The sequence below is a fragment of the Juglans microcarpa x Juglans regia genome, chromosome 3D (assembly GCF_004785595.1).
Source record: "Juglans microcarpa x Juglans regia isolate MS1-56 chromosome 3D, Jm3101_v1.0, whole genome shotgun sequence".
Taxonomy (NCBI): domain Eukaryota; kingdom Viridiplantae; phylum Streptophyta; class Magnoliopsida; order Fagales; family Juglandaceae; genus Juglans; species Juglans microcarpa x Juglans regia.
Window position 1 is genome coordinate 1,355,653 of NC_054598.1, and position 26,169 is coordinate 1,381,821.

At 38.4% G+C, this 26,169-nt stretch overlaps 6 protein-coding genes across 6 annotated transcripts; 3 read left to right on the forward strand and 3 right to left on the reverse strand.

Annotated features, from left to right (window-relative positions):
• Positions 1 to 5,456: 5,456 nt before the first annotated feature.
• On the reverse strand, positions 5,457 to 7,599 carry LOC121255813 (classical arabinogalactan protein 9-like). The gene is made up of 2 exons (XM_041156342.1): positions 6,898 to 7,599; positions 5,457 to 5,777 (listed from the first exon to the last, which is right to left on the reverse strand). Exons 1-2 carry the CDS (start codon positions 7,486 to 7,488, stop codon positions 5,694 to 5,696), a joined length of 675 nt encoding a protein of 224 aa, XP_041012276.1. The 5' UTR covers positions 7,489 to 7,599; the 3' UTR covers positions 5,457 to 5,693.
• A 3,754-nt stretch (positions 7,600 to 11,353) lies between these two features.
• On the forward strand, positions 11,354 to 13,878 carry LOC121254546. Its single transcript, XM_041154632.1, has 2 exons — positions 11,354 to 11,798; positions 13,428 to 13,878. The coding sequence occupies exons 1-2, from the start codon at positions 11,490 to 11,492 to the stop codon at positions 13,545 to 13,547; spliced, it is 429 nt and encodes a 142-aa protein (XP_041010566.1). The 5' UTR covers positions 11,354 to 11,489; the 3' UTR covers positions 13,548 to 13,878.
• A 651-nt stretch (positions 13,879 to 14,529) lies between these two features.
• Positions 14,530 to 15,082, reverse strand: LOC121254547 (basic blue protein-like). The gene is made up of 2 exons (XM_041154633.1): positions 14,908 to 15,082; positions 14,530 to 14,729 (listed from the first exon to the last, which is right to left on the reverse strand). Exons 1-2 carry the CDS (start codon positions 15,080 to 15,082, stop codon positions 14,530 to 14,532), a joined length of 375 nt encoding a protein of 124 aa, XP_041010567.1.
• Positions 15,083 to 16,033: 951 nt separating this feature from the next.
• LOC121254559 (basic blue protein-like) lies at positions 16,034 to 17,113 on the reverse strand. Its single transcript, XM_041154650.1, has 2 exons — positions 16,798 to 17,113; positions 16,034 to 16,325 (listed from the first exon to the last, which is right to left on the reverse strand). Exons 1-2 carry the CDS (start codon positions 16,994 to 16,996, stop codon positions 16,126 to 16,128), a joined length of 399 nt encoding a protein of 132 aa, XP_041010584.1. The 5' UTR covers positions 16,997 to 17,113; the 3' UTR covers positions 16,034 to 16,125.
• A 2,884-nt stretch (positions 17,114 to 19,997) lies between these two features.
• Positions 19,998 to 23,021, forward strand: LOC121254548 (pentatricopeptide repeat-containing protein At5g02860). Its single transcript, XM_041154635.1, has one exon. It carries the CDS (start codon positions 20,158 to 20,160, stop codon positions 22,612 to 22,614), a length of 2,457 nt encoding a protein of 818 aa, XP_041010569.1. The 5' UTR covers positions 19,998 to 20,157; the 3' UTR covers positions 22,615 to 23,021.
• A 1,354-nt stretch (positions 23,022 to 24,375) lies between these two features.
• LOC121254550 ((S)-8-oxocitronellyl enol synthase ISY1-like) lies at positions 24,376 to 26,077 on the forward strand. The gene is made up of 2 exons (XM_041154637.1): positions 24,376 to 24,612; positions 24,730 to 26,077. The coding sequence occupies exons 1-2, from the start codon at positions 24,574 to 24,576 to the stop codon at positions 25,858 to 25,860; spliced, it is 1,170 nt and encodes a 389-aa protein (XP_041010571.1). The 5' UTR covers positions 24,376 to 24,573; the 3' UTR covers positions 25,861 to 26,077.
• The last annotated feature ends 92 nt before the right edge of the window (positions 26,078 to 26,169 follow it).

A 26,169-nucleotide genomic window follows, 5' to 3' on the forward strand; every position in this document is an offset into this window, starting at 1 on the left:
TTTGGTTAATGAAACAACCTGCAGACCAAAAACGACGAGGCCATGCAGGCCGAAAGGGGTGTCATAGCCCATGATTATCCCAGTCGAGAATGTACAACTGATTTAAGATGCATGTGCATGTATATAGCTAGGCTCTTGTTGCAACTGTAAGAGTGCGCGCGGGCTGAATTGGGTGCAATTGTGTTTAGGCCGATTGGACACCATACGTACTGTTGAATAATAAACTTAAATAAAATTATTTTTAGTATATTCATGAACTAAAGTCTAGGTTCATCTTGAAAGAAGTAATTCATGTATTTGGAGGTTCATGTATTTAGAGATTCATGTATTTGAGATATTCATGTACTTGGATATTTGTGTACTAGGGAAGTTCATGTATTAGAGTAAATGCTAGGTGAATCTACAAGCCTATAAATACCCATGTATGCATTGGCACAAAGCAAGCCACTTGAGAAGTAATTCACTTAGAAAAATTTCAGAAATAGTCTCTCCTCTCTCCCTCTAGAATAGAATATCAGTTTTTTCTCCTCCAACAAACTGGTATCAGAGCGCCAGTCTTTTCTAAATCCTGAAGATGGCCAACTCAACGTTTCCGTTTCAATTTCCGCATTTGACAAAGGAGAATTATGAGAATTGGTGCATTCGAATGAGGGCTTTGCTTGGATCTCAAGATGCATGGGAGATCGTAGAGAAAGGCTATGAGGAGCCTAGAGATGAAGCTTCGTTGAGTCCTAATCAAAAGGAGGCTCTGCAAAAGTTGCGGAAGAAGGACCAACAAGCTCTTACGCTCATTCATCAATGTTTGGATGAAGCAATGTTCGAGAAAGTAGCCAATGCCACTACTTCCAAGCAAGCATGGGAGATCTTACAAAACTCCTATCAAGGAGTTGATAAAGTGAAGAAGGTACGGCTCCAAACGCTACAAGGTGAGTTCGAAGTCCTCCGTATGCAAGAATTTGAGACGATTGCAGATTATTTTTCAAAATTGTTGGCCATTGTGAATCAAATGAGGAGATATGGAGAAAAGCTGGAGGATGTCCGGGTGGTTGAGAAGATTCTTCGCTCGTTGCATTCAAAGTTCGATTATATTGTGGTGGCTATCGAAGAGTCAAAAGACTTGGAGACGATGACGGTTGATCAACTCATGGGATCTCTTCAAGCTCATGAAGAGAGACTCAAGAAGAAGAAGGAAGAACCTATTGAGCAGGTTCTCGCCACAAAGCTCTCTGTAAAAGAGAAGGAAGGAGAGCATGATAGAAGTCAATGAGGAAGAGGACGCGGACATGGACCAGGAAGAGGAAGAAGAGGACGAGGACGAGGAAGAGGCAAACAAAGCAATCAAAACGCCAACCATGAAGAAAGAGGTCAATCCTCAAGAGGTCGTGGAAGAAGAAATTACTCAAGGCAGAATGTGAGACAATATGATAAGTCTAAAATCAAATGCTACAATTGTCAAAAGTATGACCACTATGTTTCAGAATGCTGGAGTTCTCCTAGCAATGCTGAAGAAAAGGCGAATCACGTTGAAAATGAAGAAGCGGAGCCCACTTTGCTACTAGCTTACAAAGGAGAAGAAACTAACAAATCGAATTTGTGGTATCTTGATAATGCTGCACGCAATCATATGTGCGGAGACAAAAGCAAGTTTGTAGAGCTTGACGAATCAGTGAGCGGGAATGTCACTTTTGGAGATATGTCAAAAGTTCCCATCAAAGGGAAAGGTACGATTCTAATTCGGTTAAAAAATGGGAGCCATCAATTTATGTCAAATGTTTATTATGTTCCAAATATGAAAAGTAACATTTTGAGTTTGGGGCAACTCTTGGAAAAGGACTATGAGATTGAAATGAAAAATCGTAGTCTTTTTCTAAGAGATAACAAGAAGAATTTGATTGCTAAAGTGTCCATGACAAGCAACAGGATGTTTTTGCTTGATATTCAAACTGATGTGGCTAAGTGCCTCAAAGCTTGTGTGAAAGATACGTCTTGGCTTTAGCATTTGAGGCTTGGGCATGTGAATTTTGGTGGATTGAAGTTGTTGGCTCAAAAGGAGATGGTGAAAGGCTTGCCACCTATTGATCAATCTGATCAACTTTGCGAAGGGTGTCTTGTTGGCAAACAATTCCGAAAGAGCTTTCCAAAAGAATCATTTACAAGAGCAAGTGAGCCGCTCCAACTTGTTCATACGGATGTTTGTGGACCGATCAAGCCTTCTTCATTTGGTAAAAATCGATACTTCCTCCTCTTTATTGATGACTTCAGTAGAAAAACATGGGTATATTTTTTGAAAGAAAAATCTGAAGTGTTTGGTGTTTTCAAAAAATTCAAAGCACTTGTTGAAAAACAAAGTGGTTATGAGATTAAGGCTTTGAGATCAGATAGAGGGGTGAGTTTACATCTAATGAATTTAATGAGTTTTGTGAAGCACATGGGATTCGTCGGGCTTTGACAGTTCCGAGATCACCTCAACAAAATGGGGTGGTTGAAAGAAAGAACAGAACAATTCTCAATATGGCTCGAAGCATGTTGAAGACGAAGATGATGCCTAAAGAGTTTTGGGCGGAAGCGGTTGATTGTGCTGTTTACTTATCAAACCGTTGTCCTACAAGAAGTGTAGAGAACTCAACTCCCCAAGAAGCATGGAGTGGAAGAAAGCCAAGTGTTTCCCATTTGAAAGTTTTCGGAAGTATTGGCTATGTGCATGTGCCCGATCAAGAAAGATCCAAGCTTGATGATAAAAGCAAGAAGCACATCTTCATCGGTTATGATCAAAGATCCAAAGGCTACAACCTTTATAATCCAAGCACTAAGAAGATGGTCATTAGTAGAGATGTGAAATTTGACGAAGAAGGTTTGTGGGATTGGAGTGATCAAGAAAATGAAAGATATAATTTCTTTCCCTTCCCTGAAGATGAAGATCAAGGAAATGATGTACAAGAACTCACGACACCTCCTCAATCACCAACAATTCCTAGTACTCTTTCATCATCTTCTTATGAAGGAAGTTCTAGTGAAAGGCAATCCCGAATGAGAAGTCTTCAAGATCTTTATGAGGTAACGGAGAATTTAAGTGATGATCTAACTCTTTTTTGTCACTTTGCCGATTGTGAACCAATAGGTTTTGAAGAAGCGGTACAAGAGAAAATGTGGAGAATTGCCATGGATGAGGAGATCAAATCAATCAAGAAGAATGATACTTGGGAATTGGTGATTTTACCAGAGGGACAAAAGCCCATTGGTGTGAAGTGGGTTTTCAAAGTAAAGAAGAATGCAAAGGGAGAAGTAGAAAGATTCAAGGCGAGATTGGTGGCCAAGGGATATAGCCAACGTCCCGGTATTGATTATGGAGAAGTCTTTGCCCCTGTTGCACGATTAGAGACGATTCGAATGATTATTTCTCTTGCAGCTCAAAAGAAGTGGAGGATTTATCAAATGGATGTCAAATCGGCTTTCCTGAATGGAATCCTTGAGGAAGAAGTTTATGTAGAGCAACCTATGGGTTATGTGGTCAAAGGGCAAGAAGATAAAGTGCTAAAGTTAAAGAAAGCCTTGTATGGCTTAAAACAAGCGCCAAGGGCATGGAATAGTCGAATTGACAAATATTTTCAGGAGAATGGATTCGCCAAGTGCCCGCATGAATATGCACTCTATGCTAGGGTGCATGAAAATGGAGACATTTTGCTTGTTTGCATATATGTTGATGATTTAATTTTTACTGGAAGCAATTCAAGCATGTTTGGAGAATTTAAGAAAGTTATGACGAGAGAATTTGAAATGACCGATATTGGTCTTATGTCTTATTATCTTGGCATTGAGATCAAACAAATGGAGGATGGAATTTTTATCTCTCAAGAAGGTTTTGCAAAGGAAATTCTCAAAAGATTCAAGATGGAAGATAGTCAATCCGTGAACACCCCAGTTGAATGTGGAGCGAAATTGTCCAAGCATGAAAAAGGAGAGAAGGTAGACCCCACAATATTCAAGAGTCTTGTTGGAAGTTTGAGATACTTGACTTGCACAAGACCCGATATACTTTATGGAGTTGGACTTGTTAGCCGATATATGGAGTCACCAAGCACAATGCATTTCAAAGCGGCTAAAAGGATTCTATGTTATCTAAAAGGTACTATTGACTATGGACTTCTTTATTTATTTTCTAATGAATTTAAGCTTGTGGGGTATAGTGATAGTGATCGGGCCGGAGATTTGGATGATCGGAAGAGTACTACTGGTTTTATGTTTTATTTGGGAAATGCAGCATTTACTTGGAGTTCTAAGAAACAACCAATTGTAACGCTCTCCACATGTGAAGCTGAATATGTTGCTGCAACATCTTGTGTTTGTCATGCAATTTGGCTGAGAAGGTTATTGAAGGAACTACTCATGCCACAAGAGGAAGCCACAGAGATTTATGTTGATAACAAGTCGGCACTTGCATTGGCGAAAAATCCGGTCTTTCATGATAGAAGCAAGCATATTGATACAAGATTTCATTTTCTTCGAGAATGCATTGTCAAGAATGAAGTACAAGTCAAATTTGTGAAGACTCATGATCAAGTTGCGAATATTTTTACGAAGCCTCTCAAGTATGATACTTTCAACAAGTTGCGGATGCTACTCGGAGTTACCAAGAATTAAGTTTAAAGGCGGGTGTTGAATAATAAACTTAAATAAAATTATTTTTAGTATATTCATGAAATAAAGTCTAGGTTCATCTTGAAAGAAGTAATTCATGTATTTGGAGATTCATGTATTTAGAGATTCATGTATTTGAGATATTCATGTACTTGGATATTTGTGTACTAGGGAAGTTCATGTATTAGAGTAAATGCTAGGTGAATCTACAAGCCTATAAATACCCATGTATGCATTGGCACAAAGCAAGCCACTTGAGAAGTAATTCACTTAGAAAAATTTCAGAAATAGTCTCTCCTCTCTCCCTCTAGAATAGAATATCAGTTTTTTCTCCTCCAACACGTACGTGACCCTTTCTTTTTTTTTTTTTTTTTTTTTTTTGAGCTAGTTGGCTTCCATACGTGACCCTTTCGTGATTTATACCTATAATTATTCTACATTTTGATATTTCTAGTCATAAATTTTGGGTTTCAACAAATTTTACATGTAGGGTAGCAACACCAATTCAGATTTGGAAAGTGAATTGTAAAGCAGATGGGCCATGCATATGCATGTGATGCTTTCAGTCTTGTTAGCCCATGGCACTGCCATTGCAATCATTAGCAGGTCTTTTGCGATGAAATGGGTCACCATGTTACTTTGTTGTTTTCGTCGTCGTTTTCTTAGACGAATGAAATCAAAGGGTGCTTATATAATTGATGTTCCAAGTTGAGTAGGTATGAACTATAAAAGAGAGTGCTCAAAAAGCTTGATAAAGAAAAAATACTAATCAACTAAAAGTGAGGTAGCAACAAATAAAGAGATAATGAGAGAAAGAGGTCGCCAGCCACCAATCCAATACAAAAACAACTCCCTCAATAGTCTCAAGTACATAAAAACTCCCTCAAAAATCTCCCAAAAGAATTCAACCGAATGTATAATATCCCAAATACAAGTAGCAAGTTCCATCATCAGGTGGTAGCGCTACCATGATGGCCAGTAAATATATAGATGCAAAAGAGATAAAACAGAAATTTAAAAAAGAAAAAAGAAAAAGGAGAGAACTCTGAGATGTAGCTCTAAAGCATCAACCAGAGGAGAGCCAAACCAAAGACCGAGCTCCCAACCATCTTCTGAATGGACAAGATCTTCTCAACACCACTCTGCAATATTACAAGGCTGTATCAGAGCCTGTTGAACGATAGGATCGCATATTTATAGAAGACTATATATACATACATATATAATAACATCGCAAACACAATAATCCGACATTATCAATGACCATTTCATCAGCTGTTGCATATTCGATTAACCTTTCCCCTTTTTACCCATTTCAGGCCTGACGTTGTATAAGGACAAGAACCGCATCAGACGCCAACAAGAGTTGCGTGAAGCTCTTAATTAGTTGCTACTGTAATCAGAGTGATAGGTCTAGTTTTAATTTGCAATAAATACTTGTAAAAAAAAAAGTTTTAAGTTGCAATAAATGCCGACCAAAATCTCAATCAACCAAATTTAAAGTATCCATAGCAACAAGAGCTGAAGGCTAGTATAGGCATCGAGCTACTGGTCGTCACCTTGGACTTCACCACACATCCTTAGGGTTCTGTAACCTCGTGTTCTCCCTACCACTAGATTTTGTACCTTCTTCAGAAATGCTACCTGGTACCAACAAGCTAGTCAACATGGTCACCCTTCTTCCTCAACGTTTACCTTGATCTCTGGCTTATGTCATACAAGAATACGATTTTGTTGATAGTGCAATCAATACTTTTCATGCTTCTTCCATGAACTGTCGAACATATATCTGAGCACCTGAGATGTCATTGTTACTTGATCCAACAGTAAAAGCAAGATCGTGAGGTCTTAAACACGTGGCTTTGTTTGATTGGCTTTTCTATATGCGCTTCGAACCAATCAGACCTAAACCGCTCCCCAAGCTCACGTGAGCGCGAGACACTAGAACGGAAAACGAACAGGCCCCAGTAACTTAGGCCAGAAAAATCTTTTTCCTGTGCTAGCTGCATCACGCTCAAGTATTCCGACACTGACAGTCTATATCACTTTACTATAACCGAGATCGGTACCAAAAACAAGTTTATATTTTTCGTTTTTGTTGTAACTATTCTATAACCCATACCGCTACCCGAACTAGATAGAAGAACATAAAAGGAACTTACCAATGTCGTATCTAGAACACTCAGATCTAATTGTTGACAGTATACTATCAAGCATTTTAGCAGGGAGCAAAAAAGTACGGATAAAGAAACGGAAACGTACGTTGTCGTTCTGAGTTGGTGCGGGAGAGATAGCTGACTGGCTCGGCCCCGGAGCTCCCGTCGGAGGAGCAGGTGGACTCGGTCCCAAGGGTGACGGAGCAGGAGCTTTCACCTTCTTGCTTGGCGAGGGAGCAGGAGCCGTAGTTGGAACCATCGCAGGTGGAGATGCAAATGGAGATGGAGGGGGCACAAACGGTGGAGGACTTGCCGGAGGCGGACTGGCGGGAGGAGGAGTTGCTGGAGGTGGAGTGGCCGGGGGAGGACTAGCTGGGGGAGGAGTTGCGGGGGGTGGAGTTGCTGGTGGTGGAGTCGCCGGAGGAGGCGATGCAGGAGGGGGAGAGCTTACCGGTGGAGGTGTCGCTGGAGGAGGTAAAGACGGAGGCGGAGAACTGACGGGAGGAGGAGTTGCCGTGGGAGGAGATGTAACGGCTGGAGGTGGGGTCGTGGTGGGCGGTGGAGTAGAGGTGGGAGGACTAGTCTGCGTCGGCGGAGCCGGCGTCGTGCTAGGAGAAGTAGCCGGAGCCTGGCCACCAACACCGGCTATCACAATGCAGACAAAACCAACGAAGAGAACAGCCTTCCGATTCATCATTTCTCTTATCGTGCGCACCCCTCCCTGCTTAACCTGCGCAGTAGTCTAGCACAGGCTAAAGAGCAAGAGCGAATGCAGAGTGTTTGGGTTGATGCGTGTGTTTTGAGTGGGAAAGTGGGACGGATTAAATAGGCGTTATGTGACGGCGAGGGTAAAGAAGGGCCTTTCAGTTTCGGATCCGTAAACGTGAGGGGAAGGTTCGGGTTTGTCCGTCCACATGGCCTAACTATTCGTCGCTACCACACGGATCCGCGATGTCCAATCCTAGGCCTCAGTACAGGGTCCCACTATGCATCTAGGCGCCACGTTGCACCTTTATTTACGGTAGTGATTTTCACTTTGACTTTTAAGTTTTAACCAGTCAGGTACTGGTTAAAAACGGTGACCGGTGATACTCCGGGACCCTCTCGTGGTTGGACGGTTGATATCGTACCAGATTAAGACATATATATTTAAGATTCGCGGGATTGAATGTTGAGATAATAAAATAAATTTTATGAGATTCATTTAAAATGAATTTAAATATATGTATAAAAATTTAAAAAATATTATGGGTCTTACGTGAAAAGAAATATTGAATTAAAAAATATTGTGAGTCTTATATGTAATAAAGGTTTTTAGTTTAGACAAGTTTAATGATTTGAGAATTAGATGTTTTGATATTAAACGCAGTTTAAAATTAAACTGAATTGAATTGATCTCAGTACAGTCCAACAACTAACGGGACCTAAATCTTATTTAATATCGGTTATTTTTTTTTAATCTTATTTCGTGTGTCCTTAATGTATTGGAACGTGGCACTTTGGTTTTTAATGTAAATAAATATAGTTACAATTTGTAGCTGATCTATACTAAATGTCTCCTAATGGTGTTGGCGACCTTAATTGGCATGAAGCACGAGTTGTGGAGTAGTAACAAGTTAGAAACATTATGGACTGTGGTCGTTAACAAATTAACAAGGAAGCAGGTCCAATTTGGTTGGTGTGACTGTTACGTGGTTGGTCTTTGTTCAATGATTCTATAATGTGAATGGGGATCATAATCATGAGCTTTCAAGACGGGTAAAATTAATATACCGCGAATCTAATTTTGATCTAAGCAATTAATTATAATATTATAAATAAATTGGACTATCTTGGAATATATATAGGAAAATATATATATATATATTTTGTAATATTATTTGATGCACAGTTAGCAGGAGTTTCGTTCGTTGGAAGATGGGGCAAGATTATGATTAGGGGTGGCCTGCCACTTCGTGCTATCGACCGTTTTATTGCAAATGTGATCTGTACGCCAAGCTTTGGCAAAAAAAATCAAACGAACTGAGCCGGTATGAGCAATGATGTAGCATCGCCAATAAAAATGCAAAATATAAATATGAAAATACAAAATTAAATAAAAACTCAGTAGGTGGGCTTTGTGAGCTGTCTGTCACGCCGTGATAAAGTGCCTTGAATGGGAAATATTGCTAATTTTTTTTTTTATATATGTTTGAAAGAGATAATAATTACAGCTAAACTTTCGCAATGAGTGAACATCATTGTCGGGATCTACGTGTCTTCTCTAGATTTATTTAGGACACACGAAAAAAAAAAAAACTGATGGAAAAAAGGAAAGGGTTGCTAGTTTGCTTACAACCCAATCAAGACCTCATAACGGCTTTACCCCTGTTAATGCTTAATTACTGTTAATGTTAAAAATCGTACAACATGCCAAAATGAGACGAAGAGTCATTCATAATCAGCTGTTACGATTCGAGCCTCAATCAGTATGGTTTAAAACTCTCAATGATCGTCTGATATGGCTATATAGCATCTATACATATATCTATAACAATAAACATGAGATAATGAAAAGAATAGAGATTTAGATACACAAATTTATATAGTTTATTTAGGTCTACAGATCGTTTAGGAAATAAATTCACTATAATATAATTGTTTTACAATTTCTTATAGTATCTCATTTTTACTATACAATTGACATCTGAGTTTTATTTCCTAAAAACAATCTTTTCTCTAGAGCTTTTATCGCAATGTTGAAGAAGCCGAAATAGCAGTTTGACCTGAATTTGAAAGAAATCCCTCTTTTTCTTCTACCCATTTCCTTCTTTACATCATATGTTTCCATCATTTATGTCACATATCCTATTTTCTTTTGGACGCCCTTTTATTTTTTCAGTCTTTTTTTCTCATTTACTCATCTCTCAGTTCCCTCGTGATGAGAACACCGTCCTTGACTCCTTAGATTGAGCTTGGAAGCCTGGAGGGCCATATCCGGCCTGTGATATTTTATTCTTGAAGTTTAAATATTAATACATAATAATAATAATTTTAACTTCACATTTTATATAAAATAAGATAATTTTAGATGAGTTAAATAAATATTATTATAATATTATTTTTTAATATTATTATTATTTTAAAATTTATAAAAGTTAAATTATTTATTATATTTTATATAAAATTTTAAAAAAATTATAATGATAAAATGATAGAGATAAACTAACTGCTACGTCCAAATTGGGCTAAATTATCAGCAGTTGTTGCAGCTCGAGAAAAAATCATAAAGCTCGACCATCATGACAGGAGGAAATGAACAAAGTTCCTGGAACAATCATCGTGGTAATGGAGGACAGCTACAATTTTAGGTGGGCCCAGAGCCCAAACCAGCGTAAAGGGAAAGCTAAAGCTACGGATGGGCCATGTTGGTTTAACGGTCATATCGATAACATGAATGATGGTTACTGGCTAGCCTCCTCCTGTTGGCCCATTTCTTTCAAAAGCTCACAATGACCTCCACCGCCACCGCCACCGCCACCATCCGCCGCTGATTGAGTTGAATTTATTATCATCAGATTTCTTTTCAACTCACGTCACGCAAAAAACAAAAAGCTTGTGAAAGAATTACCAAACAGAAACAGCTAGATGTGTTTAAAAGCAGATCTGAAACACAAAGTCAATTACAAGGCAACAATTTTTTTTTTATTTTTTTATGACAATAACGTACGTAGCGGACATCGTAATCGAAATGCCGAATGATCATTGTTATCAGCTAGCGGCATGCATCATGTGTTATTTTGTGATTGGTTGTTGTGCACCAAACTGAGCTTATGGTATGGAGTTAATACATATTTTCATGGTGTTGTAGATTTCAAAACATCGACTTTTTGAATTTTAGTTCATAATAACGTATAACTTAAATAAGGAGCCTGACTGATACGTATCTGCTAGAGCAAGGAAGAGGGAATGTGGTGTGGGGTCCTTTCTTTCACTTTTCCTTCAAGATTGGGTTAAAATCACTAATGTGGCCCACCAAATTTTTGTTACTTTAGGCTATAGCGTTGGAAGCTCTAGAAGCCAGTCCACTCTCTGCAACCAAAGACTACACTTCAATTGCCGAACCAAAAAATTCCTTTGGTTTTTATTTGAAGTTTTGGTAAAAGTGAAACTGAATCTGTTTACGGAGTGAAAAGCAGGCCCGGATAAGAGGTAGAGCTATGGGCTATCTAAAGTGAGCCGAGCCGGACCACACATTGGATCTTCGAAATGGTTGTTGGATGGTCATCAAAATTCACAACCAATCCTTACCCACCAGTACAGATAAACATATATCGGCCCAAACACGAGAAACTTCATCCATGACCTAGCTGCTACTTCCCTGGCCTCCACTCCCCTCCTTTATTCATCTGTTTATCCCTCCACGCCAATTATTTCGGTAAAATCACGTCTACTATACCTCACCAACCTACGCAACAAAGTCAACTTTTATAATACGTTTTAGTTTAATTACAATATTAGATTGTTCGTCGCAGAAAAACAAGCAAACCGAAAATATATGAGCCAAAACGACAGGATATTTCCGTAATTATGTTGATCTGGAAAAGCTAAGAATTTGTACACCAGAGAATTTAGGGGGGTTTGCAGACTTGTCGAGTATCCTTTCCCTCTCTCTCTCTCTGTCTGAGTCACGCTCTATCCCGTTACTGAGCAAACAACATGGCGACCTCTCTTGGGCTCTTCTCGACCTTTATCTCCGGCAAAACTGCATCGCTGACGGCCAAACACTCATCCGCCTACTGCGTCATCCTCGCCCATCCTCACAAGGTTTCAGCTCACCCGCGCATGGTGCGCATGGTGACCTCCGCCACCGTTTCAAACGAAGCCCCAGAAAAGCGCGCCCCCCGAGGCATTATGAAGCCGCGGCGTATCTCTCTGGAGATGCAAGCCCTCGTTGGAGTCCCCGAGATTTCTCGCACCCAAGCTCTCAAGCAGATTTGGGCCCACATTAAGGAGCACAATCTTCAGGTCTGAATCGTAAATTTTAGTTTTTCCTTTTTATTCCTCTATTTTTTCGAAAGTAATACTTTTTTTAACCCCTTGTGTGTTTGAGGTGGATTTTACTTATTGGGGTTTTTAGATAGGGTTTATGTTTGGATACGGCTTTGTTGGTGCGAATGGAATGTGGGTTATGTTGTTCTAACAGCGTGCCTCGTATTGGTTGCTATGTTTTGGAAAACACTTCTGGGATTTGAAATGGTCTGCGTTTATGAAGTTTTTCATGGGGTTCTACGGTTCTGCTGTGAGTTGAACATTGGATTTGTTGTTGGTTGTGGTGATGCTAATAAATGCGATTTATTTATGGATTTTGTATTTTGGGGTTTTAGATGGGTTTATGTGTCTGGATAAGGCTCTGTTTAGGCAAATGAAAGAAGGCTAGGCAACAGTGGTTGTGCCTCAAATTGTCTAGTACTTAGTATGCTGTTTGTTAAACCGTAGTGTGTGTTTGATGTGGGCTTTGGTTTTTTGTTAAATTTTTTTTTTTTTTTTTTTGGGTTTTACACGAGTCTCCATTGTTGAATAACTGCTGTGTGTAAATGAAATCTAGGCTTTGGTGCTACTCTTATTTTTCTTCTTAATATCTTCAAGTGCTTGTTGATTTTTGCAACTCTTTAGTGTGGTTGACGCTGGTTTCTGTTTGTTGGGGTTTAGGTGGGTATTTATATCTAGATAAGGCTGCGTTGGATATGAAAGTTGGGGTATGTCACTGTAAAATCACTTGTCTCAAAAGTTAAGTTGATGGAAAGAGGTAGATTTTATTGTGCTGATGGGAAAATGTAGATTTTATTATTTGTATTATATTCTTAACAGCTAATAACATGGTGTTATTTTTCTAACTTAATAGAGTAAGTAACACTTTGTGTGTTGAAACCATTTGGCGGGTTTGGTTTGGTTATGGGGTTTTGTAAGTTGGACAAATGCAGTGTCTTTTGCTAAAGTTTACCTCTTGGGTTTTCATGTGTGCGTTTTGTTTTTGCTGTAATCTGCATAGACTATGGCGGTGGACAATATAGGTTTTACTCTATTAGTTTTCAGGGGAAGTGTGTCAATTGTAGTGGAAAGAAAGATGCAACATTTTTATATCAATTTTCTGTGCTTCCATGTGTGGATAACTTGTGTTCTTGTTGATGAAATGTGCATTTTGCAAGTATCTCACTTTCTGTGAGTGCTTTTTGAGTTGTGTGGCAAAGATCTAAATCCTCATCCTCCCAGGCCAATAAGTTAGTCTTGAAGTAGCTCTCAAATCACATGCATTTAACAATCGAAAGGTCAGATGTGTCTTGTTTCATTCCTTCTGTCAATAGATTTTATAACCGTCGCACTTTGTCACTGTAGACAACTTCAATTAAGAAATACTTCAGACCAAGATATTGTTGGTTCCACTTTGGTGATAGATTTACTATTTCTATGCTTAAAATTTGTTTTTCCCCCTTGTTTTTTGTTCTATCACGCACTTTAGTTTTCTTGGGTTGTCTGTTACTTGAGTCTTCTTGCATCAATGTGGATTTATAACATGTCATGTCAACTGTGCTATGTCTGTGTTAAGTACCCCTAATTTGGTTTCCTGATTTGGTTTCTTTGTTTTCATTATTCTAGGACCCGGAGAACAAGAAGATCATAATTTGCGATGAGAAGCTGAAGAAGATATTTGGAGGGAGAGATCAGATTGGGTTTCTCGAGATTGCAGGGTTGATTAGTCCTCACTTTCTTAAGTGAACCAAGGATGCAAGAGAACCAAGATGAACTTGGTGGAAGTGTTATGAAGCTAATCGTTTGTGCTTGACGCCTGTGATTTGGTTAATGATAATTAAAGACAGCTACTTTTTGCAACTCAGTAGTGTTATCTTAGTCTTAGGAGTATTCCGCAGCCTTAAATTCCAGGTTCTTAGAAATGTAGGCTTCTACTGCCATATCGGCTATGGCGGCTAGTTTTTGTTTTGTTCCACATCTTAGATTTTGGTGGAACGGCGTATCAATTAATCGTGTTTTGTCAAATGTTCCCATGCTATGTTCCCCATGCCTACATAAATCTTCTTGTTCTGCTCAATTTAATCTTGGATTTATTGTATGAGAATCCGTCCCGGACGATCTAAATATGCCCACACGTAGAATAAAATAGTATATTATTTTCCTACTTCTGGAGTTCGAAAACGAAACGTGACCAATATATATGGGCCAATATATATGGGCCCTGAACAGAGAGAAAATCGGTGAATTGTCATCAATTACTCTTATGGCTCTCTCCCTTTGGAAAAACAGAAAGAAACAGTTTCGTTGAGAGGAACTCCAGACCAGAATTGCCACAGAAGCAGTTTTGTTACTAGTAAGGCTTGAATCAACTGTTTTGCACTGTTTTCTCTTTAGGAGGGATTAAGATACTTCAAGCTCGGATGCCTCAAAATGATAGAGAAGTAGAGTCTAATTAATTTTCAACTTAAGGCCCTGAATCATTTTTCGTTTTAATTTACGAGACTTTCTTCATTCGTCGGAAAGAATTAATGGCTTGACATAGTAAATATCGCAGTAATTTCTTTGCCAAGGCAAAAATATATCGAATAAAAACACAGCATGACTTTCCAAAAATAACTCCGAATGAAAGCAATCTAAAATTCAAACATAGTACAAATGAGTTTGATTCCACCGTGTATTATTGGTAACAAAGCCAAGCAAACAGAATTGGACGTATTTTTCGGTCCAGTTACGATGCGTTGACAGTTATTTTCATTTTGGATTCACAATGCCCAGGAAAAGTGCAGATGAAGTAGTTTTGTCCCTTCACCAGCGTGATCTGATCGCTTCCACTCTGAAATTGTTGAGAACCTTCAGCTGCCTTGCATGTTTCATAACCTTGTTTGTCTACAACCACCACATTGTGGTCTGCCGAGCTGTAGTTGAACACTGTAATATAGAAACATGGAAAACAGTATTTCAGTCTTAATTTATCGGAGAATCGCTTAATGTTCTAACCTCATATATATCAACTTAATCAGAGTTATTTTTGAATTGGGATTTCATGACAAGTTGCAAGTGTACGGTATCGATCAGTAATGGTGGTTGGTGGTTCATATGTACGTACCCAGAACATCACCAGCCACGAAGGTCTTTGCATTAGGCCAATTATCAACACCGAAGGTCCAACCGCCTGCATCTCCAACAGTAAAGGTAGCTGCCCAAACGTTCTCACAGTGAATTAGGAGCATACCTAATAGCACAGCTGTGGCAACAATTGCACTACCTCTTCCCTGGGCCATCTGCATGCCCAATATAACTTCCCCACCAAAGAAAAATTAACAAGAAGAACGATGAAGTGTTGAAATGCAAGGATGGAAGACGTGTGTGATTAACTTGACCCTGCAAATGTTCATTTTATGGAGTTTCTGCACTGATCACCAAACATGGAAATATTATTGCTCTAATTGGTAGTTGAGTAATGTAGAGGTCATGTAGGATTGCAGGTGTGTGTGTGTGAGAGAGAGAGAGAGAGAGTATTTACTAATCTATAATCTACCGGAAACATGAAATTTCAAAAACATTAATTCATGTTTTGTTTTTTTGTTTTTTTCCATTTTTTCAAACATGATCATTTAGTTGGCTACAAAATTTGTAGATATAATTTTTACTAAAGAGAATTTATTTTGTCAAATAAGGATAGTTTTTCTTGTTTTTCCCAATATATCGCTCAAGCTGCTCTCCTGTGCATGTAGTAACGGCTTTGACAAGGGGAGAAAGCAAGTTTTAGATTAGTTGAAGCATGCCGTGGCACTGGCTCATGTTCCATATTGACCGTACAGATTCCACATGGCTGAGAGTTTCGCGTTTGGAATTCGCAGGGCGTTTATTTTTGGGTTCTTTGAATATGATTTATTACGCACTTTAGGTGCTGGGGCTAAGCTGCTAAATCTTTGTGCATCAAAGAGATTTGGAATGCGTAACGTCCACTATGCTATAAATATCCTTAATTTGTTCTGGGTTTGGTCCTCTGTTTTCTTTCTTTTAGGACAAAACAAGAGGATACTTCGCGATGAGAGGCTGAAGAAGATACGTATTTAATATTTGGAGGAGGATGAAAGCTAGCGGATTTATGTTTCTCAGGATTGCATCAAATTGATCAGTGACTATAACGTTCACTTTCTTAAGTGAAACCCTGTTTGCCAGCACACCAAGATGGAAACCTAAATAAAAACCCTGTTTGACGGACAAAATGAATTTAGAACCCAGAGCAATATATATTCTTATTAATATATGAACTTTAGTCCATTCTGTATCACTGAAAAGAAGACCTCTTTGGCTTAAGTTACAATGCATTGACAGCTATTTTCATTTTAGATTCACAATGCCCAGGAAAGTTGCAAATGAAATAGTTCTGTCCCTTCACAAGCGTGACCTGATCGCTCCCACTCTGAAATATTGTAGCTCCTTCGGATGCCTTGCATGCATCATAACCTTGTTTGTCCACAACCGCCACATCGTGCCTTTCTGGGTTGTAGTTGAACACTGTAATTAGTATAGAAACAAGGAGAAAATAGTTAGTAAGGCCTAGTTTGGGTAATGAGAATATAGATATTCTCATAATACCTTACAACTATTTATTATTTTATTATTATTTATTATGTATTTTTTACTATTATTTAATATTTTATTATTACTTTTTTTTATTACTATTTACAAAATATCTCAATACCCAAACGCAACTAGTTGGAGAATCCAAAAACTGTTTTACCAAAGCATTAGTGATCATCACATCAACTTAACACATGGTTTAGAAATTATTAACGTTTAGATAGTGAAGTGATCTCGAATTATCTGTAAATAATAGTAAAAAAATATAAAAAATTAATAATAAAATATTAAATAATAATAAAAAATAAGTGAAGAGTAAAAATGAAATTTTAAATAATAATTCCAAGACTAATCTGAACCTGGTAGGCACAGTAAGGTAGAGGAGTTTCCTACTGATCATTATTACCTAGTACATCACCAGAATTGAAGGTCTTTCCCTCGGGCCAACCATCAACATTGAATTTCCAACCGGAAGCATCTCCAACAGTAAAGGTAGCCGCCCAAGCGTTCTCACTGTTGAGGAGCAGACCCAGCAGCAGAACTGTGGCAACAACTGCAGCAGCGCCTCTTCCCTTGTCCATCTGGCCGATCAAAACTTTGAGCATGGAGAATAACAAAAATGAGAGTTATAAAGATGAAAGCCAATTAAGGATGGAGAGGTTGAGCCAGGAAATCTTCCTTTTATAGAGTTTCTGGCAGTATTCACCCAAGTACACGAGAATTGTATGGATTTCGTTTGTCTTAATGGGCGCTGCTAAATAACAGAGTAAACAGTGGCTCTATCTCGACTCGACGGTCCAACTCCACGAGTCTCCGTTTGTATGTTGAAAGATATTGACATTAATTTAGTTTAGTCTAATTTTCAATTGAATTTAATATCTAAAATATCTAATTCTCAAACTACTAAACATTAATCTATTCAAAATTTCTTTACATGTGAAATTCATAATCTTTTTCAATTCAATATCTCTTTACATGCGAGACTCGTAATTTTTTTCAATTTCTCATAAATATATATAAACTCATCTTAATATTTAAACATATTCAAACTTATCTTAGGTGGATCCCACAAAATTCATTTTACCATCTCAATTCATTACTATTTATAAAAACTCAACTCAATTCCATATCTATTCAGTAAATATGTACATGACCAGCGGTTTCACCAAACATGATCTGCAGTGGGATTATGTACCTTATTAAAGGTTAATTCATAATTATTAGCTAGGATTGTGTTGGATTATTTTTTAGAATTTTTTATTGGTTTTATTTAAATAAAGAAATAGATTTTTTTTTTCTTTTTAAAAAATAGACGATCCTCAGATCTTATTAATCAATCCTGGTTTTGATAGACGAATAAGGGAATAGATTGATATTAAAAAAATTTAAATAAGTTAGATAGTATTCAATTTTATTTAAATATTTTTTATAGGTCTTTATAAGGCCATCTATATTGATAATAAAAGGTACCAAATGTTGAATCGATCAAATTAATAAATTTAACTTGCTAAATGAGAAGTCTAGAACAGCATACTACAAAAGACGCCAAGACTTTTGTGAATGATCTTAGTTATTTCTGTTACAGGTTCAATTGATTGAGCACAAAATCAATTAGAATTTAGATGCGAATAGTTTGGCCGCACTCATAAAATTTTATCAGCAGCAGTTGCTCGACCTGTCACCAAAAAGATGAATGGAGCGGCGGTGACGTCTCTGCAGACCATTGCCGTCCGCAGTCATGTTGGTATGCTTATTAATCAGCCTAGCACACAGTTGAAATGCTTGGGGTATTAATGTGTATATCTATCTCTATCTAATTGCTACAGTATTTTTTCTTGTCTTACCGTTAGATTTTCTTGTTTCCGTTAACTCCGGCCATTAACTTCTGACCAACACGTTGGGTAAATAAATTTTTGGGACTTTGTGTCTACATCTGTCAAAACCAGTGTAGTTGGCATGTAAGTGGTCGGGTAAATAAACTTTTGGGACTCTGAGGACAGATGGTGGTTCTCACCGCATAGCACGGGGCATAGAGGAGAAATGGCGGAGAGGGAGAGAGAGGCAAGCAAGGAGGCTCAGATAAGGTCTGCAATGGAGAAAAACAGAGGAAACCAAGAAGAGGAAGAATAAGGAAGGCAGTGGCACGCAGGAGAAGAAGACAAGAAGAAAAAAAACCCTAAGGGCCGGCCAAAATGGCGCCATTTGAGGAAGAGAGGGTTGGGCTGAAAACAAGCCCACGGACTGGGTTTCACAAAGCCAAATGGGCTGGGCCCAAAACAGAGAAAACCCACTAAAAATAAGCCCTATCCGAAAAATACAAGCCAAATAAAATAAAAAGACACAAAAAAATATAAAAAAAAGCAAATAAAAACACTACAGCTAAAAATTAATAAAATTAAACAATAAAGCCCAACAATGAAATAAATTAAAATAGAGAACAATTTAAATACTAAACAATAATTAATATCAAGAAACCATGTCAAAATAAATTTCACTATTTCATTATCACAAAATAATATAACGAAAATCACTTTAAATTTAAAACAAGAGAACCAATATTCCTAATAAATAAAATAATTATTAAATTAAAACACACGAAAATACCAAATATCACAAAATAAGTGATTATGTTGGGACAATAAGGAAGCACTAGCCCAACCCGTTGGTACAGTTTTCCTTGGATCGTACTATGTTGGGGTAGGGATGGGCAACAAACAAATTTTTGATGCACGTGTGCTAGCAAGAATTAAAGTACAGATCATAATAGTTAATTTATTTGTTAAAGTTCCTTTGTAATATTCTATTAATTATATTATCTGTATAAAAGTTGAAGCAATGTCTTCTAATCTATACGTGTCATCGTCTATTTTTACAAGTTTTGTAAAAAAACATATTATTTTTGTAAAACAACTCTTTGATCTAATTAGGCAAACGTGCTTTGCACGTTGCTTTGACCTAGTTTAAAAAAAAAAAAAGTATGTTATATTAACCCCTTATTTTCTTTCCTAAAATCATCTCTATGGTGTGAGATTGGTTCTTGGTTCTTAAAAAAAGAAAAAAAGAAAAAAGATTTATGTGTTTGGATATTAAGCCAAATTGAGCTGGGTTGAATTTTTTTATGAAAAATAGTGAGTTAAGATGATAGAATTTTGTGAGATCCACTTAAGATGAGTTGTATTTGGATGTTAAAATGAGTTTAGATGTATTTATGAGAATTTGAAAAAGATTGTGAGTCTTACGTATAAAGAAGTGTTGAATTAAAAAAATATTGTGGGTCTCACGTATAAAAATGTTTTGAATTAAGATGAATTTAATAATTTGAGAGTTGTGTATTTAGATGTTAGATTTAGGTTAAAATTAAACTGAATTGACCTCAAATGAGTTTAAGAACCAAAACGAGATGTTATCCTTGGTTGAAACTTCAAAGACAGATAGAGTAATACTATATAGAAGCTTTACATTCTACATAATACTTAAAAATATATTTTTTATCCTCATATTTTATAAAATATTTTTAAATAATGTGCAAGATATTGAGTTATGTGTATAATTATTCATGACACATATTAAAGTTATAAAAAAAGATATTAAAGAGTTGGGTCTAACTGTTAACACCCGCGTGCCTCTCTACCCTTGTCCCTCGACCAAAAAGATCTCTCTCGGTGGCTGCTAACTCGTACACAACACAACCGTGTCCGCCATACCCACCTAAGCCACCTTGTAAAACCTTGTAAAAGTAAAACCTCTCTCTCTCTCTCTCTCTCTCATGGCAGAGAAATTAGCTCTACCACTCGTACTGCCAAATCCACCACCCTCAAGACCCATATTCCCCAACATCCACCAAAGCCAGCACCACCCTCCTAAACCCTCTTCAGCCGAATCCGTAAGCCCTTTCCTGCAGGACCTCATCAACCACCAGAACCCCAACTCCCAACCCCTCTCGCCCCGGTCCCCAATCCCCAGAACCCGCCGCAAGCGCATCGGCAAGTCACGGGACCCCAACCGCGGTAAGCCCTGGTCCCAGCACCGGCTCTCCCTCAAAGGTCAGCAAATTCTCCAATCTCTTATTGACCCACAGTTTGATTCCGCTAAAATGGGTGAAGTCTTGCTTCAATTGTTTGAACCGTCCCCAGAAGAAGAAGTAAGTTCTAGCTCAGAATTGTTGTCTTTGGATGTATTGGGTATACTTAAGGGTTTAGGATTTAGCAAGAAATGTGACTTGGCACTGAGTGTGTTCGAGTGGGTTCGGAATCGCAAAGATTGCGAATTGATTTTGAATGGCTCTATTATTGCTGTTGTAATTAGCATTCTTGGCAAGGATGGTCGAGTTTCGTCCGCAGCGTCGTTGCTTCATGATTTACATAAAGCTGGGATTGATATTGATGTTTATGCTTATACTTCTTTGATTACTGCTTGTGCTAGTAATGGGAGGTATAGAGAGGCTGTAAAGGTTTTTAAGAAGATGGGAGAAGAGGGATGCGAACCTACTTTGATAACTTATAATGTGATTCTGAATGTGTATGGGAAAATGGGTATGCCTTGGAATAAGATTTTGGATCTCGTTGCCAGCATGAAGAGTGCCGGAGTTTACCCTGATTTGTACACCTACAATACGCTTATAAGTTGTTGTCGGCGTGGCTCTTTGTATGAAGAAGCAGCTGGGATTTTTGAGGAGATGAAGTCTGCAGGGTTTACACCAGATAAGGTTACTTATAACGCGTTATTGGATGTTTATGGGAAGTCCAGGTGGCCAAGGGAAGCCATGGAGGTGTTGAGAGAGATGGAAATCAGTGGGTTTTCTCCTAGCGTAGTGACTTACAATTCATTGATATCAGCTTATGCTAGAGATGGTTTGCTGGATGAAGCAATGGATCTCAAAACCCAAATGATGGAGAAAGGGATTAAACCTGACGTATTTACCTACACCACCCTTTTATCGGGGTTTGAGAAAGCTGGCAAGGATGAGTCTGCAATGAGTGTTTTTGAGGAAATGAGGAGTGCTGGGTGCAAACCAAATATCTGCACCTTTAATGCACTCATTAAGATGCATGGTAACCGTGGAAAGTTTGCAGAAATGATGGAGGTGTTTGAAGAGATCAAGATATGTCAGTATGCCCCTGATATTGTTACTTGGAACACACTTCTAGCAGTGTTTGGGCAGAATGGAATGGACTCAGAGGTATCAGGAGTGTTTAAGGAAATGAAGAGGGCAGGGTTTGTGCCCGAAAGGGACACCTTCAACACATTAATCAGTGCATACAGCAGGTGTGGTTCTTTTGACCAAGCCATGGCCGTTTATAAGAGGATGCTGGAAGCTGGGGTTACTCCAGACCTTTCCACCTATAATGCTGTTTTGGCTGCATTGGCCCGGGGTGGGCTCTGGGAACAATCTGAGAAAATACTTGCTGAAATGAAGGGTGGTCGGTGTAAACCCAATGAGCTGACATACTGTTCTTTGCTTCATGCTTATGCTAATGGCAAGGCAGCTGAGCGCATGAGTGGTCTGGCAGAAGAGATATATTCTGGTTCAATTGAACCGCGCGCTGTGCTTTTGAAGACCCTTGTTTTAGTTAATAGTAAAAGTGACCTTCTAATGGAGACGGAGTATGCTTTCTTGGAGTTGAGGAGAAGAGGGTTTTCACCTGACCTATGCACTCTTAATTCTATGGTTTCTATATATGGCAGAAGGCAAATGGTTACCAAAACAAATGAGATTTTGAATTTCATGAATGAGAGTGGGTTTACTCCTAGCTTGACAACTTACAATTGCTTGATGTATATGTACAGCCGCTCTGAAAACTTTCAGAAAGCGGAAGAAATTTTTAGGCAACTTTTGGGAAAAGGAATAAAGCCTGATAGAATTTCTTACAATACCGTTATATATGCCTATTGTAGAAACGGTCAGATGAGAGAGGCTTCACGGATATTCTCAGAAATGAGGGATTCAGGACTTGCTCCTGATGTGGTCACTTATAATACCTTTGTTGCAAGCTATGCCGCTGATTCAATGTTTGTGGAGGCCATTGATGTGGTTCAGTACATGATCAAGCATGGATGTAAACCAAACCATAACACATACAACTCTATTGTAGATTGGTATTGCAAGCACAATCGCTATGATGAGGCCAGCATGTTTATTAACAGCCTTCATAAGCTTGATCCACATTCTTCCAAGGAGGAACAATGCAGGTTATCAGAACGTATAACAAAGAAGTGGTCATAGACGATCCTCAGCTATCGACGGATGGCAGCTTAATTTGCTTGCATTTTACCCATTTAGCCTCGTTTCCATCCAGTCCTTGTTCCCCCTCTCTTTGTGGCCATGTATATTGTTTGGGAGAGAGATGAGCAGAATTGTAACGTTCTTCATGCACATGATTGTTGAATTGTAGATCAGATAACAGATGAAAGGAAGGTGGGGCTGGGGAGGAAAGAGTTGAATTGGTTTGAAAGGTATGTAAAATCATATAGCATGGAATTAGGAAAAAAATGTACAGTCAACGTCTTGTCTCTAGAAATACTTTGTTTTGTAAACTTTTGAAATCTATCAAATTTACAGAGAATTTTTGGGCTAGGATTTGGCTTCGATTTTGTTAATGAGAAATGGATTTTCTGTTTTTTTTTTTTTTTTATTATTATGTTATATATATTTGTTGCACTACTAACTATTGAGCTTATATACGATTGGAATTATTGGCTGCATGTATTAATATTGTGAAAGAAAGACACGTTCTAGGAACATAAAGTACAATCACAGTTGCTTAGCAGAGAGAGATACAAGAGCACCTTTACATTGCTATCATTGTTAGTTGGACAATTAATTAAAGTTCGATGCAGCCTGTGGTGGAGAAAGAATTACTGATGTACCTTTACATTCTTCTAGTCTGTTTGCAGCATGTGAGGTTTCAGAAGTTACACCTTGTTATAATAAAATTTGTGAAATGTTGATGCTTTTGAGTACATTGGGGAGCCTTGCAAACCTCCATCACCAGCCGTATCAAATAGAACCCACCTTGATAATTACGAGTAGGGTGTCCTCTGTTGTCTTTGATCCGAATATATTGGCAATTACGATTAGCGGTGGTTATAAAAACCATAGGAACTACTTAGCTCCAAAATTTGATCTACTTCATTTCTTTAGATTAGATTTTGGTAAGCATCAGTGATCCTGTCGCCATCAAATTTTTTAAAAGCAGATCATTAACAAGTATACTTCTTTCAGTTGTATAAAACGTGGGGATTCGTTTATCCCCTTTGTTTAACTGACATATATAGCTTGCTTATCTTTTCTCTTGGAAAATACCATTGAAGTATTTAGCTTGCGATAAGGTTGTTCCGTGAACGTCACGCAGACAGTTTTCTCTATTATCTGCATGCAACGTGTAATTTGTATGAAAAAAAAAATGAGCAGACAAAGATAAGGACTTCAACTCACTAAGGTGGCACCAGCCACCGATGACACCATAGGTTATGCACTGATTTACACAAAAACGTGTCGCATGGGTGTTTTCTACCAATTATTACAAGTTAAGCATGCAAGGATCTTTATCTCGTTGACCAATTATTCATTTTCTACCAAGTAATGGTTGAAAATTTGACCAAAACAGAACAAAAAACTTTAGTTATGGCTGGACCAAGATTGTATATGACATAAGGATATAATCAACTCCCATTGATTAGATAGATTCTGAATTACGAATTAAAGGCTTGACGTTAAAATAAGATCATTTCATCCGATAATCTCACCAATCTGCAGAAATTATCCAATGTTTATGCTGACATAGATATGATAGTGAGACTTTTAAGGGAAAAAAGAAAAGAAAAGATGCGTGTAACCAACATAATTCATCAAATTCACATGAGCAAAATGCTTCAATCAGTCGAAGACTAATTAATGGTTGGTTGACTTTCGTACTTAACGTTGAGCTGTATTTGTAGCACTTCCTTAAAATAAAAGGATTTGGCTAATAATATCGGATAAGGTTGCATGGCTATGATTCTATGAACAATCACTGCTGATGCAGCTGATGAGAACTGACGAACAAGTCATGAGCCAGGCCCCATTCCCCTGCCCTTCCCATTAAATTCCATTTATTTCAACAACTTTCTCGCGCGCAAGATAAAAAACACGCACGAAAACACAGACAAGACACTTGATCGTTCTCCTTCTGCAATCACAACAATGAGCTGGTGGTGGTCTGGTGCAATTGGCGCTGCAAAGGCAAGTGATTCCATTCCCATTCTTATTCTTCCTTTACATTTTAATTACCAACCTTTCTTCGGCTATTTCTCCGACGTTAATCTCAGTCTCCGTGACTATATTTATCAAATTCTACAGAAAAAATCTGACAACAGAGATTCACCACCGCGGTACCAGAGTGTGGCTCTAATCATCGGCGTGACTGGCATCATCGGCAACAGCCTGACCGAGATCCTGCCACACTCTGACACCCCTGGTGGACCATGGAAGGTCTACGGCGTAGCCCGCCGCCCCCGCCCCGCTTGGTCCGACGACTACCCCATCGAGTACATCCAGTGTGACATCTTGGACGCCCAAGAAGCCCAGACGAAGCTATCCAAACTCACGGACGTCACGCACATTTTCTACGTGGCTTGGGCTAACATGCAAGACGAAGCCGACAACTGTAAGGTGAATGCTGACATGTTGCGCAACGTTCTCAATACTATCATCCCAAAGGCGCCAAATTTGCAGCATATTTGCTTGCAAACCGGTCGGAAACACTATGTCGTCGCGCCAGAGTTGTTTGAAATAGTTAAGCCCCATGAACCTCCATTCCATGAGGATCTTCCAAGATTGAATGTACCCCATTTTTACTATTCGCTGGAAGATGTTTTGTTTGAGCAGGTGGCGAAGGAGGAGCGTTTGACCTGGTCAGTGCATAGGCCAGGAGTGATATTTGGGTTTTCGCCGCATAGTTTGACGAACATTGTTGGGAGTTTATGCGTATATGCAGCGATATGCAAGCATGAGGGCGAGCAATTGAGGTTTCCGGGTAGTCTTGCGGCGTGGGAGGGGTATTGGGATGCTTCTGATGCAGATATGGTAGCTGAACATCAGATATGGGCAGCCGTGGATTCTAATGCGAAGAATGAGTCGTTTAATTGTAGCAATGGAGATTTGTTCAAGTGGAAGCACTTCTGGAATGTTTTGGCCGAACGGTTTGGAGTGGAGTGTGGAAAATTTGACGAGAACTCCAATTTGAGCTTGCAGGAGATGATGAAGAATAAGGGTCCCGTATGGGAGGAGATAGTGAGAGAAAAGGGTTTGGTGCCAACAAAATTGGAACAAGTCGGGACTTGGTGGTTTGTGGATGAGGTTCTTGCGGCTGAGTCGTTTTTGGACAGCATGAACAAGAGCAAAGAGTATGGTTTTGTGGGGTTCAGGAACTCAAAAACTTCATTCAATTATTGGATTGATAAGATGAGAGCTCACAGAATTGTTCCTTAGACGACGAGGACTACGGATTTGTTCTTTGTTAATTAGAATTTTTAACTTGTTGCTTCTTTTTTCAATTATGAATGAAGGATAGGTGAATAAAAAGCTCCAGCTTTGTAAAAACACTTGTATTCTTTTCTTCTTACTTCGTTTTTTGTTTGGTTGTTCGTAATCTTCAACTCTGTTGTAAATGTAATTCTTGTTTTTAAATAAAGCCTCGTTCACTTTCCTCAAAATTTCTCAGATATCTCATTTCATCTAATCATTATAATTTTTTTAAATTTTCACATAAAATAAAATAAACTATTCAACTCTTTCAAA

Coding starts and splice junctions, on each gene's coding strand:
- LOC121255813 (XM_041156342.1), bottom strand. CDS start 7,488: ATGATGAATCGGAAGGCTGTTCTCTTCGTTGGTTTTGTCTGCATTGTG. Junction 5,778..6,897: donor CACCAACTCAGAACGACAAC/GTACGTTTCCGT, acceptor GTAATATTGCAG/AGTGGTGTTGAGAAGATCTT.
- LOC121254546 (XM_041154632.1), top strand. CDS start 11,490: ATGGCGACCTCTCTTGGGCTCTTCTCGACCTTTATCTCCGGCAAAACT. Junction 11,799..13,427: donor TTAAGGAGCACAATCTTCAG/GTCTGAATCGTA, acceptor TCATTATTCTAG/GACCCGGAGAACAAGAAGAT.
- LOC121254547 (XM_041154633.1), bottom strand. CDS start 15,082: ATGGCCCAGGGAAGAGGTAGTGCAATTGTTGCCACAGCTGTGCTATTA. Junction 14,730..14,907: donor CGTGGCTGGTGATGTTCTGG/GTACGTACATAT, acceptor TCTATATTACAG/TGTTCAACTACAGCTCGGCA.
- LOC121254559 (XM_041154650.1), bottom strand. CDS start 16,996: ATGCTCAAAGTTTTGATCGGCCAGATGGACAAGGGAAGAGGCGCTGCT. Junction 16,326..16,797: donor CAATTCTGGTGATGTACTAG/GTAATAATGATC, acceptor TACTAATTACAG/TGTTCAACTACAACCCAGAA.
- LOC121254548 (XM_041154635.1), top strand. CDS start 20,158: ATGGCAGAGAAATTAGCTCTACCACTCGTACTGCCAAATCCACCACCC.
- LOC121254550 (XM_041154637.1), top strand. CDS start 24,574: ATGAGCTGGTGGTGGTCTGGTGCAATTGGCGCTGCAAAG. Junction 24,613..24,729: donor GTGCAATTGGCGCTGCAAAG/GCAAGTGATTCC, acceptor CAAATTCTACAG/AAAAAATCTGACAACAGAGA.